The sequence below is a fragment of the Ambystoma mexicanum genome, chromosome 8 (assembly GCF_040938575.1).
Source record: "Ambystoma mexicanum isolate Mex_15411 chromosome 8, UKY_AmexF1_1, whole genome shotgun sequence".
Taxonomy (NCBI): Eukaryota; Metazoa; Chordata; class Amphibia; order Caudata; family Ambystomatidae; genus Ambystoma; species Ambystoma mexicanum.
In genome coordinates this window covers 1,023,751,283-1,023,768,022 of record NC_090929.1, presented here as the reverse complement: position 1 = coordinate 1,023,768,022, position 16,740 = coordinate 1,023,751,283, and the positions used below count along the sequence as shown (strand labels likewise).

At 47.7% G+C, this 16,740-nt stretch overlaps 1 protein-coding gene across 2 annotated transcripts in view; it reads right to left on the bottom strand.

The window, feature by feature from the left end:
* The window catches only part of KAT6B (lysine acetyltransferase 6B), a 1,467,124-nt gene that overhangs the window by 1,428,739 nt on the left and 21,645 nt on the right, over positions 1-16,740 (bottom strand). For both annotated transcript variants that reach the window (XM_069610967.1, XM_069610966.1), the window contains exon 2: positions 14,961-15,811. In XM_069610967.1, coding sequence (XP_069467068.1) covers positions 14,961-15,581 — 621 coding nt within the window. In that variant the 5' untranslated portion in view covers positions 15,582-15,811. The remainder of the gene's footprint in view (positions 1-14,960; positions 15,812-16,740) is intronic.

Below are 16,740 nucleotides of genomic sequence, written 5' to 3'. Positions count from 1 at the left end.
CTTAACTACTCCCTCACCTCTGGCCTCTTCCCAGAAGCCTTTAAAAAACAGTGCACGTCAAGCCACTTCTAAAAAAGGCATCCCTCGACCCACTTGAACCCAAGAATTACAGACCGATCTCCAACACCAGATTTCTAGCAAAACTCATTGACCGGACTGCACACTCCCAGCTCAACTGCTATGTAAAATCAAACAAGCTCCTTGACCCGGCACAATCAGGCTTCAGACCTCGACATGGAACAGAAACCACTGATATCGATCTGGGATGAGCTCAAGGTCATGGCAGATTCTCAGGGATGCGCAGCACTGATACTCCTCGACCTCTCTGCAGCCTTTGACACCGTTAACCATCCAATCCTCCTTGACCGCCTCCAATCCTGAGGAATCCGTGGCTCGGTACACAAATGTATTATCTCCTTCCTCAGCAACAAAGACAAAACTTCTTCATTCCCCCTTTTGTCTCAACTGCTCGCCCCGTCAACACTGGTGTACCCCAAGGTGCATGCCCCTTTGCTCTCCTCTTCAACCTCCATCTGACTACTCTACCAGGATTCATCCGCGCATGCAACCTCTCATTACAACTACGCTGATGAAGACGAAAACCAACCCATGCCCTGATCTTGAGGCTTGTTTCTGTGATATTGACCGATGGATGACTTGTAACCACCTCCCTTTGAACCCTGATAAAACCGACGACATGGTGTGCGGCAATACAGCCCTTCTCCCACAACCGCTCCCATGGCCCCGCCCTCCCTCAGCCCACATCCCCCCTCCCTCCGATATAGTCAAAAACCTTGTCTGCACTGTGGACTCAGGCCTAACACTCTCCCGTTGAATCAATATGGTTTCAAAATGCTGTCGCTGTCATTATCACATCAAACTTCTAAGACGCATTTTTCCTTACCTCTCTTACCCCAACATCTTTGCCACTGTTATGTCTATTGTTATGTCGAGACTGGTCTATGCCAACTCCTTTTATCTGGGAGCACCGGCATACCAACTCAAACTATAAAGAGCCCAAAACGCTGCTGCCAAACTTCTCCTTGCCCTGGGACAAGAGACCGCATCTCTCCCACTCTTCAAACCCTCCACTGGCTCCCAGTCGGACGAAGGGCCACCTTCAAGACCCTTTACATTACCCACCGAGCAGTGCACAAGACCGGCCCAACATACCTACAAGAAAAGTTAAAACCCTACCTCCCATCACGCACCCTCAGATCAAGCCGTGCAATTCCAACCTCGAACTCTGCCAGGATCGGAGGATCCGCTTTTTTAAACTTAGCCCCTACTCTGTGGAACCCTCTCCCCACTCATATTCGACACACCCACAGCTACATGGCCTTTCGCAAAGTTCTAAAATCCTGGCTCTTTCCATAATGCCGAATATGACCATCTAAGACTCATGAAACCTTGCTACCTGATGACAAATGTTCAGAAATCCTGAGCAATCACGCCACTGAAGACAGCTAATAAATTACGAATAAGTTTACTCTGAAGGCGGTAATCGCAAACGCAGAACTTAATTCCAGAACAACGAGCCTGCAATCTCCTCCCATACACTCATCTCTCATATTGCTATGCTCACTCTTCTCTACACCAACTCACAATTAGAATTCAACTACACCCCTCAATCAATTTCGGCCTAGCTGCTCACATACGAACATTGCCTCATGAAAACCTCAACGCTGTGATAAAACGCAGATATACCCCTCCTATTCAGCCTAGCTGCACACAATTGTCCTAAACAGGTCTAACGCAGCCAGAACCCAGTCCTGGTGTCCATCGCCCTGACTGCACACATTCCACTGATATCAAATACCACCACACCTAATGCTAGCATGCAGCTACCATTGCGCAGTCGCTTCAGCTGCACCCATGCACCTTATGCCACCTTACTCTCTCAACTGATCCGGACCACAGTCCCAGAGGACGTTCAACCTACCAACTTTGAGGTCATACCAATGATATATAGAGCACTATATAAATGCCAAACATACCACATGGGGTCCTCTCTCGGTTTTCTGGCTAGGACAGAAACGCTCTTAAAATGGTAGTGCTTCCCAAACTCCTCTGCATCTTCTAGGCCCTCCCGATCCAAGTCCCAGAGTCTCCTTTTGCACACTGCACAAACCGATAACCTCTTACGTTTGGAATAACAAACCTCCTCGCACAGTGCTGAGAAAAATGATGCTCCCCATCAACAAAAGGTGGGCTAGGCATACCAAATTTCCATATGTACTACTGGGCAGCCCAGATACGGGTGGTAAGGGATTGGTTTGCTGGAGGCTCAGAGAAAGGTGGACCCAAATGGACAATGCTGTGGTAGGCACCCCTAAGCCACGTCCTGTGGCTATTTAAATCAGACCGCCCACGGAACATGCACATATATGAAATCACAAAATTCGTAGAAACCACATGGGATAAATTGGCAAAGCAAAGGCAAATCACCACCTTCCTGTCCCCATTCACACCGATGTTCAGTAATCCCCAATTCACCCCCGGGTTAGAAAAAGGGAGCCTTCACACGCTGGCAAGAAGCAAGCTGCACCAAAATCAGACATGTTTCAGGGCACAAACATCAAGCCATTCACCCAATGTAAGACAAAGCTAGGACCAACAGAGAAACAGGATGCCCTACTTCCTTCAAGCTATGACATTGGCTAATGAATCCTACCATGCGGGAGGCGGCAACTCGCCCACTCACCTCATTCGAGAAATTCCTAACCACAACACCCGGGGACACCTCATCTCAAACATATAGATTGGGGCTTGAAGCAGAGCAGAACGTAGCCCCAAAGTACATGACAAAATGGGCAGACACAATGGGGGAACCAATCCCAGGAACGGAATGGGAACGCCTCTGGAAAGACATTCCCAAACTCCCCCAAGCCATACGAATACGGGAATTTTGGTACAAATTAATAACCCAGTGGCACCTCTCACCGCAGCGCCTGCAACAAATTTAGCCAACAATAACCCAGCAGTGCTGGAGGGAATGCGGCAGAACAGGGGGCTGGCTACACACATGGTGGGGCTGCCCAAAACTGGGGGACTTCTGGAAAGTAATTAATAACATGCACAGGTTATTTGGGAAACGGACACTGAGGCCCAAAAGAAAGCTTACTCTGTATTAGTGGCCTGGCCGAACTACAAACTAAAGGCCTACGTAATACCATCTGTGGCAGCCCTGTTGGTCATAGCGCAGAAACGGAAAGCCAAAAGATCCCCCAACGGAACAGGACTGGCTAGCCAAGGTCTGGTAATGTGAGTCCCTGGAGTGGGTCACGTACTCCCTGCAAGGGAATCAAGCCAAGTTCTCGGCGGAATGGGAGTCAGCAATGGACTTTTTGCATGATGACTTTAGGGAACGGTATTGCCCCCACAAACTTGGAATCCTGGAGGATAAAGTGATGAAACACGAGTGGTGCTGCAGACCTGGGAGGGCGGGGTGAGAGGGGGTTTCAGGAGGATGGAGGGGGGAGAGGGGGAAAATGGGAATTATGTTTGGTTTTAGAACCATCATGATAAAATCCTAATAAAAAGAAGTTAAAAAAAATAATAGAACTGTGTGAACCACCCATCACCAAATTCCCCAGAAGTTAAAAACTGCCTTGTACAGGTGGACGGATGGATGACAGCAAAAAGACTAAAATGTAAGCCTAGCAAAACAGAACTGAAGTTCTGCAATCAGACAGGTTCCAACTCCACCACAATACTGTGGCCTGATGGGAGGGGACCCTGCCCTAACATGTCAAACATAGTAAGAAACAAAAATGCACAACACCCTCAAAGCCATCGTCGGAAGTGTTTTCTCCTAGCTGCGCTCTCATACTATCCAAACTAGACTATGCAAACAGCCTCTATCTCAGACTCCCAGACTACCTAATCAGGAAACTTCTAAGAGTTTAAAATGTAGGTGCAATACTCGGAATCAAGCAATTTGAACCCATCACGCCAGCATTACGTACTCAGAACTGGCTACCCATCCAGAAAAAGGGTTAATTTCCAAACCTTGTGCATTGGCCATAGTTCATACCACAGAGGAGGCCTGCCTTCCTTCAGAAGCAAGTTTCAACACTACCCTCCTCCTAGAACACTTAGGTCCAGCAATGCTGCACTAGTCCCCAACAAGAAATGGCAAGGAGTGGAAAACCCTACCCCAAATCTCTATGCCTCCAGGCGAACTACCTTACTTTCAGGAAACTACTCACTACTTGGACTTTCAACCAACCACTTTTAAAGAAAAGAAAAATAGACTAAAAACTGTGCTCTACAAACTTGGGCTAATTCACAACGAGCATTTTCGAAACTCTTGGCACTACCATCTGTGGAAAACCAAGCAGACTCATGAAACCTCCCGCTAGGCACTAGACTGCACCTTTAAAATCAGTGAAATCTACCACAAAGAGCAAGGAAGTGACAACACCCTCACCACCACATCCCTCAACTAAACCCCTCACTATTGAAATCTTGCACCCTTAAACCCCCAGCACTCTTACAGGCTGCAACCTAGCTCTAGAGTACTTACAGATTCAGACCCTATCCATCTTCTATCAACAAGCATGCTGTTAAGTTGTTGCACTCCACAAACTGGGGGTTGCCTATATGGTTAACCGGCCCGGTCGGTGCCAAACAGACAGATTTTCATACCGACGTACAGGTATACAGGCACTTCCGATAAGCAACCATCAACATCAAAACGTTTCTGCATCTGCCTTCCTGCTATCAAGACTAACACACCGTACCTTGCTTTCTTACAGAGCCCTAAGCAGCGAAGCCAACATTACTGGCAGAAGAGCGCTTTACAAGACTACTTTACAATACATAGTATCACAACGGTCGGAAAATAACCACTTTGGGAAAGAAATTGAATATAGTTAAAATAAACAGATGACAAAGTAGATGACAAAGTAAGATTAAAAGGTGGACAATGTTAAGAAACATGCCATGATGCATTTGGTAGGTACATCTGCTCCAATAGACCATAATTCGAGACATTAAAAAGTTTTAAAATGAATTCACAATAACTAGTTCAATTACTGAGACGTTACAAATATTCCACCTACTGCCAACAGTTGACTACTTGGGCAAGTCGAACCTGAAGTAAAATCAAAAGACTAATACCTTCAGAACCCAAGTCATAATACTACAATAGTGACCTAGCACAAAGCAACACTACACTGACAATCCACTGCAACACTGTCACCAAGTATGCAAAACTGGATGAAGGACCTGCCAGACAATGTTGGCATGTCAGCAGGAATGCTAGGGGGCAGAATGATCTGAAATGGACAATATTGGTCTCCTACAACAGCCATGCATGTAAGCAACATAACATACAATAACAGAGTACACCTCAAAAAGACGATTCAATAGCAATCTCTGCTCTGCACCCACTAACCCACTCATTACTGCACCTTGTTACTTGCAGGTTTCAAACATCCAAGAGGCCATGCAAATTACAAAAGCTAGACTATACATAAACTCATCAGATCAGGTGATAGAGCACAAGATAAGTACTCCTGCAAGACAAGGCCACCTATACGTCTCTGACTTTGCTGTCCACAATTCCCAGGGTGATAAATGCAGTACCAATGAATAGGCAAGTAACACCTGTTAGAACAGTGATTACAAGCATGTGAAATCCGGCATTAAGCAAAATTTCTGAAAATAATTTTCACCACGCGAAGAGAAGCTCAATAAAGCCAAATAGACTATTACAAAGCAAAATGCGATCAGCAAACTCTGGTTGTTTTAACTCTGCATCTAACTAGTTCACACTCTTGTAAAAACAAAAATAAAATCTTAAATATGGACATTAGAAATCATTTTGTACCACTACATGTTTTGAACAGATCAAATCTATATTGAATGCATTTTGGTAGCTTGTGTGGAGAAACTAAGAAGGATCCAACACAGAGACTTGCAGCTTGGTGTGATAATGGCATTTTTTTACCCATTTGTATACACAATGGCTCTAATGTTTCTGAACACTTAAATAATGGTTCCACAGTGGGGGCGTGGCTAGGCACGCCATCGAGAAGATAGCTACCCGAGTGCCTCCGGCATAGAAAGGGCAGACAAGGTGGAATACAGCCCGCTTCTGAGACTCAGACCTTAACTTGGGAGGAAGAATGGTACGTTGGATATTAGCAGCTAAAGTCTGCGGCTCTGGGCATTCCAGCATTTATTGATGTGAGACGACACGCAGGCGCCGCGTTGCTGGCTGAAAGATGGCGGCTCTGTACTGGTCCGGACCATGAGGGGAGAGCTGCGCCTGCCCTGCGACTCAGACTACTGATCCTTGTTGGAGTCGCCTTTGGCGCAATCCATATGTTGTGGTGGGCTGCGGCAGCATCAGCCCAGCGTTACCTGCCTGCGGTGAGGAGGAGCCCTGCACCATGCACTGGGTCTGGCCGAGGAGTGTGGGGACAGCAGAGGAGACACTCCTAGGAGGCAGTGAGCCTGTTGCTGCCGGGGTAACTGTGGATCAGCGAGGCACTGCTGGGACACTTGGATGGGGAGCGTGAGATTGCTTCCCTCCCCCCCGCAACCCCCTCCCTCCCAAGACTGCCTGCTCCTGTGGTTGAAATCGTCTGGGCTTGCCCCTGCGTCAGCTGAGTTGAGCTGGCCTCTCGCTGATGATGCAAGACTAATGCGGCACACGCTTGAGGGATGATGGGGGCCCATGAGAGATGGGCACCTGGAGGAGCACGGAGCCGCCACACACAATGGAGGCGCATCTACAGATTCTACAGCCTGCGGGCTCCCCAGCACAGTCACATTTGGGCGCTGGCCTGACCAGTGGATGAATAGACAATCCAAAGTGGGTTGAAGCAAACGAGGCCCTGCAGTTCCCCCAGCATCACACTGTACATGGCACTGCATTGAATCCGCTTGGTGGGGGACACAAGCGAGGGGGTTGGGGAGCCGGCTCAGAGGAAAGTTTACTACATCAGATCCTCATTGCCCCTGAATCTATCCTGGAAGGTTACCCTTCTGGCTGAAGTATTTGTGTCTCAATTAGAATCACCCCGGCAGCCTTGGTGGGAGCGCAAGTGGTCTGGCTGCCTGCTTTGAAGCCTTGCTTGGGAACAAGCTGATCGGCCATGTGCCTGCTTACTGCAGGTCCTCCTGGATCGGCACAGTGGAGAGCTGAATTAATCAGATGATCTTAGCCACCCAAAGCCCTGACGGGGATACATAGCCAACAGCCTCTCAAAAATGGCGCAAGGTGGACAGAGGGAGGCCCGATCGGGAAGACCTGAAGGTGGAGAGGACCCGTTGGGCTTTGACCATGTTACCGTATGGAATCCCTGGACGCTGGGGATGTTGGGCTACCTGTAGGGCATGAAGGGTTTCACACCTGAAATGGAGGCTGGGGCGGTTCCTGGTAAGCTTGGGTTCTTCTCCGCCCTCAAGTCGGGCCCTTGACGAATTTCACAAATGTTTGGAAGATGCTCATGTTTGAGCTTGTTTGGGGGGGAGGCGTGTGGGGGGTGAGGGTGTTGTGTTCCAAAATGTTGTTTGTGAGTCAGTCACACGGGGGTGTGGCAGCAGGCACAGTTCACAAGTCGGGGAGGAGGGGTGGAAATCTACGTCTATAGTGCCATGTCGGCTGATGTAGCGAATGCCGCTGGGGAGGAAGACACTATGCACTATGGTGATGGACATGAAATGTTCAGGGCCTGAACTCCCTGGTCAAAAGAAAATCAATTCTAAGCAAGTTGAGGGACATGTCCCTCTCTATTGTGTTCCTGCAGGAGACTCACCTGCTTGCTCAAGACGAAGGTTGCACGAAAAACAGGAGTTCCAAACAAGTATTTTGCATCGGGAGGAGAGAAAAAGCAGGGGGTGGCCATTCTGGTGGGCGGACAAATCTCGATCACGAAAACCAAGGTCCTTCGAGACCCAAAGGGGCAATATCTATGTGTTAAGGGTCAGCTCTGGGACTGCATGTTTACCTTGGTCTCTCTGTACGCTCCCACCGCTGGCAAAGACCGGTTCCTGGAAAGCTTTCCTCCTGGGCGGGGATTTCAATTTGGTTCCCAACCCGTTGGGAGAAGTGTCTCCCACCCACTAGGCTAGATTTCAAACACTCCATATCATTTTGCCTTATTCTCTGGGAATTGGGGTTAGTGCAGACATGGAGGCTGGTTCACAGGGATGATGGGGACTTCTCCTTTTGCTCACATGTCCATGTGGGCTTCGAGGTTGGATCTTGTGCGGATTCCCAGCGCCCTATACCCATGTGTCCGGGGTGCGAACCTAGGCATACGCTCGTTATCAGACCATGCCCCCACGCCGGCAACCCTAGCAATAATGGATAGACCCGAGAGACCCAGGCGCCTGTGGAAACTGTACGATCGAGTGCTCAGGGACCCCATCCTGGCCAGGGAGATCGGGGAAGCAAGCTCCAATTACTTTAAGGAAAACGAAAACTCTGGTCTTTTGCATGGTGTGGGACACTATGAAGGCGGTGTTAAGGGGCAAGCTCATTTATAGGACAGCAGCATATAACAGAGCAAGGAAGTTTATCTGTGAGGGGCTATAAAAGGAGGTTGCCCAAGCTGAGCAGGAACACAAAAAAAAGGGGGGCCACAGAGCAATGCGTTCCCCGAGAGTGGTGTGGAAGCACCGCTGGCAAACCGAAAAGTTTCAGGCAATACTGAAAACTAGGCACTTTTACTATACAAAGGGGAATCGGGCTAACCGCCTGCTGGTAGCCAAGCGGCACAAACTCCAGACCCGGAACTCAGTCCAGGCCATGCGCAATAAACAAGGGGTGCTACAGCGGGACAAGCCTGCCTTTGAAACACTTTTCTGCAGTATTTAAAGGGGGAGCTCCCGCTGGAGGAGGCCCAAGCCCACTACTTGAGGGCCGCATGCTTTCCTCGCCTCTCTCAAGAAGATCATGAGACCCTAGAGGAGCCTATATCAACAGGGGAGGTAGAATGGGCTATAAAGTCACTGAAAAATAAAGCCCCGGGTCCCGATGGCTGTACGGCCCCTTTTTATAAGACGTTTTGCAGTGTTGCGGTCGTTTAACTCCTTCATGATCTCCAACGGGTGGCCCCGTCAATGGGAGCCTCAACAACCGTTTGCTCCCTAAACCGGGTAAGGACCCGTCCCTTTGTGGTTCATATCGCCCCATTGCACTCCATGTGGACTCAAAGGTTTTCTCAAAAATTCGGGCCCGTCGCATGATGGGAGTTCTGCCCGGCTCAAAAATGGTGATCAGACAGGGTTCATTACAGGACGGCGGCACAGGACAATGCGAGAGGCGCATTGGGTTCGCTAGAGGTGGGGCGATCAGGCCTAGACCTGGGAATAAATCGCAATGGACGCCCATAAAGCCTTCGATAGGGTGGACTGGGGTTACTTGAGGAGGGTTCTGGAAAGTTTCCCGTTTGGGCCTGGGTTCACTGGCTGGGTCTTGGCGATCTATCAACAACAATCCAAACACCTCTGAGTTAATGGGGCATTGTCAAACAGTCTAGCCATCACCAGAGGAACAAGGCAGGGCTGCCCGATTTCCCAGTTAATTTTCGTTTTATGCATGGAACCATTTGCCAACTGCATTAGAACAAGACAGTTACAAGGTGTGCCTTTATGTGGACGACGTCCTGCTTACCATGAGCAACACTGCCTCCTCCTTGGCAGCGGTATTGAAGAGCTGCACGAGTTTGGCCGGACCTCTAGCTTTTAGGTGAATAACAGCAAATTGCACGGACTAGACATGTCCCTCAGGCCCCTGCAAAAAGAGGTTATAGGAGCGCTATACCCCCAATACAGTGGACTCGGGACTATCCCATACCTGGGGCTTCGTATCCCGAGCAAGCCATCAGAGGTATATCGAACTAACGTTTCCCTTCTGTTTTTGGAACCGATCGGGGATCTGGGAAGGTGGGGGCACCAGGTGATTTCCTGGTTTGGCCGCATCGCAGCAGTCAAAATGAATCAGATCCTGTGTTTGCTTTACCAGAGTTCAACTCTGGCAGTGAGTCCTGGATTTGGACCTTCGTACACTTCAGGGGAAGATATTCGGATTCATTTGGTGGAATAAGCGGGCTAGAATATCCAGAAGGGTCTTGCTAAAGCCAGTGAGTGTAGGAGGCTTGGGGTCCTGGATGTGTTCCACTATAACCTTGCAGCTCTAGCGCACATGCCTTCACCTGGGGTGGGCCCAAGTGGAAATGAATCGAACAGGCCCAGTCAGCAGTCGACATATCTCTGTTGCCTTACGTGGAGGCGAGACACCTGGGGCAGGAATGGGGCTTCTCCTTACTTGCAACAACCAAAAGCGCGCTCTACTACATGGGCAGGGCTCTCCACAGATGGGAGTATCTAGGGGTTTGGGGCTCCTCAGACCCTTGTGGAATAACCCGGGCTTCTGGCTGGGATGTAGGGGGGTGAGGGGGTGTTGGCAAATGGGTGGCCTGGCAAGCCTACAGCAGCTTTATGAAGATAACAGGCCAATGACATTCGAAGAATGCAGGCGTACTTTTAACCTCCTAGAGTCGATTTAGATACACGCAACCGAGGCACTGGGCCTCCCACATGTACATGAAGAAGAGGGCTGTTAGGCACCTCACTGCTCTTGACTTGACACTACAGGAGGGCAACATGGGGTGCGGAGGGAACTCAAAGCTATACAAGCTTCTGGATACGGGAGATCCTGTCATGCGCTTGTCAAACAGGAGTAAATGGGAAGATGATTTGGGGAGCCCCATCGAGGATGAAGAATGGTTAAGAATATGGGGTTGGATGCTCAAGTCCTCCGGTGCGTCACAGACGGGGAATGTTACTAACGCTTTGCTATAGATGGTATCTCATCCCTGGAGAGGCTGCATCACATGGACAGTGATTTACCCTGCTACATGTTGGTGGGGCTGCGAAGCATTGGGCTCCCTCTTTCACATGGTGTGGTCATGTCCCATGGTGGGCCTTTACTGGAAGGAGGCGTTGGCTAGATTAAAAGATCACAAGGTTTCCCCACGTATGGTGATTCTGCGGGATACGACTGGTGGAGTGTTCCCGCGTTACTGATCCAATGGCTACTCTAATCGGTCACCTCCTGCTGGCAGCAAAGTTGGTCATCGGCTGTACCTGGAAGGCAACCGAGGGCCCAGTGGTTGAAATGTGGTGGGTTAGGGCCTAGGACATTCTGGTGGCGGGCACAACTATGGCACTGTGTGAAGAGCAATACCCAAAGTATGTCTTGGTGTGGGCTCCATTCATTGACTTTGCAGAGATGTACCCAGCAATAGCCACTAGGCGCCCAATGTTGCAGCACTCCTCCGCTCTGTGATCCTCCTTGCCACTGGAAAAAAGGAGGGTGTGGCTGGAGGCGGGGACCTGTTTCGAGTGCAAACATGTGGGCCCAAGAATCGAATACCGAAATTGGTTGCATTGTATTGTACCCATTGATAAGCTTGTTAATGTACTCACAACATGTTAACTTAAATAAATGTTTTGGGGGTGGGGGGTGGATAATTGATCCACACCATGTGTGCATGACCACAGGACAATTAAAAATCCGAAAGAAAACACAGTATAATAAATAGAAATCAACTTAGTTCAATTACCGAACACCCAGAAATACCCGTTTAAAAAATAAAAACTCTCAACCTGTTAAAAAGAAAGTGCAATGATAGTAAAAAAGGAAACCAATTCAGTTAACGTTCGGGTACACCAGAGGAAACCCCTTAAACTTTGCCTGTAAATGAACAGTGTTAGCAATTAAAGTAGTGAGCCTGTCAAATGTTTGAACCACCCGTAAACCAGTTAAACTGCACACTCACTCCCACATCATAGACCCAAGCTAAAAAAAAGCACCCAGGCTCAAAAAAGCACCCATCTGAGCCTCGTCCTGCATTCCAAGAGACCTGTAACTAGGATATGCACAACTTAAACCACCATTGATACATACTCAACAATATGGTTCCTTATCGAATAGATTGGGGGAAGCTGGTGGTGATGTTGTGCTGGGATGGAATAGTGCATATGACCTCGAGCTACACCCATGAGCCATGCTATATGAGATGTATTACGTAGAATCCAGAAAGTGTGTGGGGAGTGCGTCAGTGCTCAAAAACGGGAGGACAACCATTAGATGTGAAAACTACTGGTATGGAAAGTGGAGGGGCAGCACAATTCATGGTCTGTCTCGCTCTGTGTGATCTCCTGAACACACAAACAGATCCTTCACTACAGTAGTCCATGGGAAGCATGGCGGAAAGACTACCAACACCTACCATTCAGCAGCCAAAGGGAGTCTCCGTGGGAGTTGTGGGAGACTGCCACATTACATTATCACCATCACCCCTAACAAAATGAGTCTCTTCACAGCCATCTGAAGAAACTCCCCAAGGATGAAGCTGGATTGTAACACTAATGCACATTAGCATGTGGATAGGTATTTAGCGCAGTTATAGTGCTTGGTTGTGTGATGCAATCTGCTCCAGTATCCAGTCAGCTTTTTCAACTTTGGGTTACTAAAGTTCAGCCATTTATCAAATTCCACTCCAGTTTACGATTTTTATTTTCTTATGGTCTTTCCCACATCTCTTTCAATTGTTTATCTTCGATTCTGTAAATTATGGATCTTGTCATTCCTCCCAGCGCCATAAAACCACATGTGGAGGTATATATATAAGAGCTTAACAATAAAAAGGCAACAATGCTTCAACCACAGTGATACGTGCTCTATTGGCCAACACCATGCCCTCAAACAACCTTACGTTGCACCACATGGTCCCACACAGCTGTGCCAATCCGATTCTTGGGGGCATATTTCTTCTTGACTGATAGAGGATGAGGGCTTCAGAAACATAGAAACTAAACACCAGGCAGGACTAGAAAAAGAGAAGGACTTGGGAGTTCTGGAAAAGAAATACTCTACTTTTCATGTTACTCCTCTTGGCCAGTGTATGGGCAATTGGGGGCTTTGGGTTACACATTGTGTACATCTCACTTGCACAGAAATGCCCAAAGGAGCACTCAAATAATAACAGTAAGCATACAAAGTAATTGTAGGGAGTTAGCCTGGTCTACATGGTAAGGGATTTGCAGCACAAGCATCAGGGAGTGTAGCACTACTGCTAGTTTCAAACTGCTACATTACCCTTTTACAAGCACCAATATTTATATATGGAGCATTTTTAAGTGCATATACAACAGAATGGTGTTCAAGGCACCAGAAGACAAAGCGGAGAGGGAACAGGGGAGTAAATAACAGTGGCAAAAACAGTAAATATAGAATTGTGGTCCTACTAGGCCTTATGACATTTGGACGTGCAAGTGCAGTGAAGAGAGTTTCGGTAGATAGGGTGGGGGTGAGCCGGGCAAGGACAAGTGCTGGTGGGAACCAAGGGAGGAGGCTGTTGGCTAAGTGCTAGAGCGGAGGAATCCCATAGGTGGGATGCACAGCCGCCAGGCAGGGGGCTCACAGGGGCAGTGCTAAAGGGGTGGGAGGAGGGTGCTGGTTTTTGAATGGGTAGGGGGCCTAGTGACCTGTGGCATTCATGAAGGACCAGGCAGTCAGTCTCGGGGACAGTGGGATGATTAGAAGGGAAAGAGGTGGCGAAAAGGAGAGTTTTGAGAAGTTTCCGGAACTTAAGGTGGTCCAGTTGAAGTCTGAGAGGAGCAGGGAGGCTGTTCCAAAGAGGCACCAGCAGAAGATAGAGACCTGCTCCCCCACACTCTGCCTGGAGAAGCGTTTGACAAGCAGAGAGTTGGAGTTAGACGAACCCGGGGCTCTAACAGGGAAGTATTTAGGGGTGGAAAGTTGGAGTTAGCGTGGTCCCAGGCCCCAGAAAAACTTGTGGATGACGCAGTGGGTCTTGAATTTGATCCTTGCGGCCACCGGGAGCTAGTGAACAGATGTTCGGGCTGCAGATATACAGTCCCTGGGCTTGAGGCTAAGGATAAGTCTTGCAGCTCTAGTCTGGATTAGCTGAAGGGGGCGTAGGGAGGAAAGGGGGAGATTGAGGAAGATGCTGTTGCAGTAGTGTAGCCTAGAGGGTGAGAGTGCTGGAGGCATTGAGCGTCTGGGGAAAGGTGAGGAAAGGGAGAATGCATCTAAGGAGGTTGAGCAGGAAGTGGGCCTTCTTGTCAAGGTTCAAGATGTGAGGGGCGAAGTAGAGAGCAGTGTCGAAGATGACCCCAAAGTTTTTGGCCTCCCACGATGGTGAGGGTAGAGTGCGGCCAGAGTGTAGGCTGGAAACAAGGCGCAAGGTATCCCAATGAGAAGGATCTCCGTCTTACTCATAGTAAGACGGAGATCAATAATCGCACACCATGCCTGGATGGCGTTCAGACAATCTGGGATAAGAGAGGAGGCGGTAGTAGAGGGACGTTTGAAGGAAAGCTGCGTGTCATCAGCATAACACTGAAAATAAGGAGATCAGGTGAGCAAGAGGGACGAAATAGATATTGAAGAGCCACAGCAATAGGATAAAACCCTGGGGGACGCCGCAGGTAGAGTGAGGTGGTGGAGGAGAAAGGGCCCAGTTGCAGCTGGGAAGGGTGGTTAGTGAGGAAAGGTCAGCCAATCCAGTTCACGATATGTGATGCCGGGGGTATCGTGTAGCCGTTTTATGATAGAATGGTTGACTGTTTCAAAGTCAGTGGGGAAAATCGAGGAGAATGGGAACAGCGGCAGAGTTGTAGTCAACTCTCCTGCTTACGACAATGACAGACCAGCACAGGGTTTTTGTTGACTTGAAAACAGACCACAATGTGTGGCAAAAAGCAAAACCTCCACTGACAGAACTTCTCAATGGTGCCAGTTTTTGGGATTACCACATTATACTTTACATCAGGAAACCCCGAGGCCACAAATCCAGCTAATGCAAAATAACATTTTGAGAGGCAGTCCAACCATCAAAACTAACATGGTTGCAGATAATGGGTAAGTAGTTTTACAAATTAGACTTGAAAAGTAGGTTTGGACTTACCTGGTCTTGTTCATGGGGTAAAAGGCTGACCGGTGGGAACGACGCTGCGGAAGCACTGCAATACTTATGAATCCCCCGGCCTTCAGAATGACCATAATTCACGCTGTACAAGGGCCCATCCTTCAGTAACCGTCCATTATTTACAGCACGTTTGGTCCCCAGTCGTAACCTTCGCTGAAAGACTGGGTTATTAGCAATACTCTGCAAATCGCTTAGACTGCGGAGATACCCCTCTATGTTCTTCAGAGTTGAACCTGTTGGTTCATGTAGCCCTTCAATTGCCCGTTTTAATAGTTTATTCCAATCTACACTGCGAAGATCATTAAAGATCGTCCTGGGTCCTTGAAGAGGTTTGGGAAAAGCAGCAGGTTTAATGCCTGGGATCCGCCCAGGATTCTCCGGATCCTTGTAAGATGCAAGACCTTTGTTGAGAACTTTGAGGACAGAACCATCTTGGACACTCAATTCCAGCTGCTCACTAACAATCTTCTTATCCAATCCGTGGGAGGAATAGACAGCATGACTGATCCTCTCTTCAGACGGCCTTTGTTTCTGCCTCTTCACTTTGTGTATAGCCTCCAATATCCATTCAGTATAAAGCGGATTAGCAAGTTTTACCATGGTTAACCAAGAATTCCTTCAACCTGGAGTCACCCATAGACGTCCCTTCTCATCTTTTCAAATGGGCCTCTTCATATTGCAGGTCAACAAGAAACACCCCAGTCATACAGCTTACATCATACGGTGCACCTTTGCTTAACCATTCTGTTGGAGCTTTGAACAACACAACATCTGCTTTACCAATATAGTTGAATATAGTTGATAAAAACTTATCCAAGAATGGTCGATGCCTAAAGGGAGAAAATAAAAAAAAAGAAATACAGTGTCAATGTTAGACATGATAAATATGGTCCCTGGCCATTTGACATTACCGGTTTTTACCAGTATTACAATGAGCTGCCAGTTATGCATGGGACGTTGGCAATGTACTCTAACTACAATATCTATAGCTTTACAATATGTCTGTCTAAATCAACGGTTGCAGATCTAAAACCAACATTGCAAATTATACAAATGTCTACAAGGAAAGTTACATTAAAATGTAATGAAACAAGATAGGACACAGCTAAATAAAGCTAAAGACAATGTACTACTGCACCTTAAACGAGAAATGAAATTAGGAAACTAAACAACCCTAAAGTCAAGTTCATTTAATAAACGAAACCAACTAAAATGTAAAAAATGAGAATATAAATGCATACAAAAGACAGCAATACACATGACAGAATTAAACACTGCCAACAGAACCACATTCCAAGAATTGACAACGTTTATTTGGCCATTATTGGTGAGGAAGCCACATACAGCTCACAAAACCTCCACACTGCTGAACAACTCGTAAAATCAATGAGGGAATCCATAACAGTATAAAAAAAAGTTGACAAGAAAAGACATTAAAATCAGATTGGCTTCTTGATGCCACGGATTTCAAATAGCTGAGAAACCCCAAAAGCTTCCCAATACAGGGGAAGAAAAAAAAACGTATTGAAACACATTTGCCAAATGGGCCCTTTTAAGAAACAGTCTTGTGAAAACTACTAATTTCAGCAAATCCAGAAACACTAAAAATGTAAATGTTCCAAAAAAGCATAAACTACCTTCTTTCAGAGTGACATGGACTGCAATCTATTATCAAAGGAATCATGCACAGACTCCATCAACTTAAAATCAGGACAATGAAGCCTTCTCTCACTACAGGCAACTGCAATAAAATGCAAAT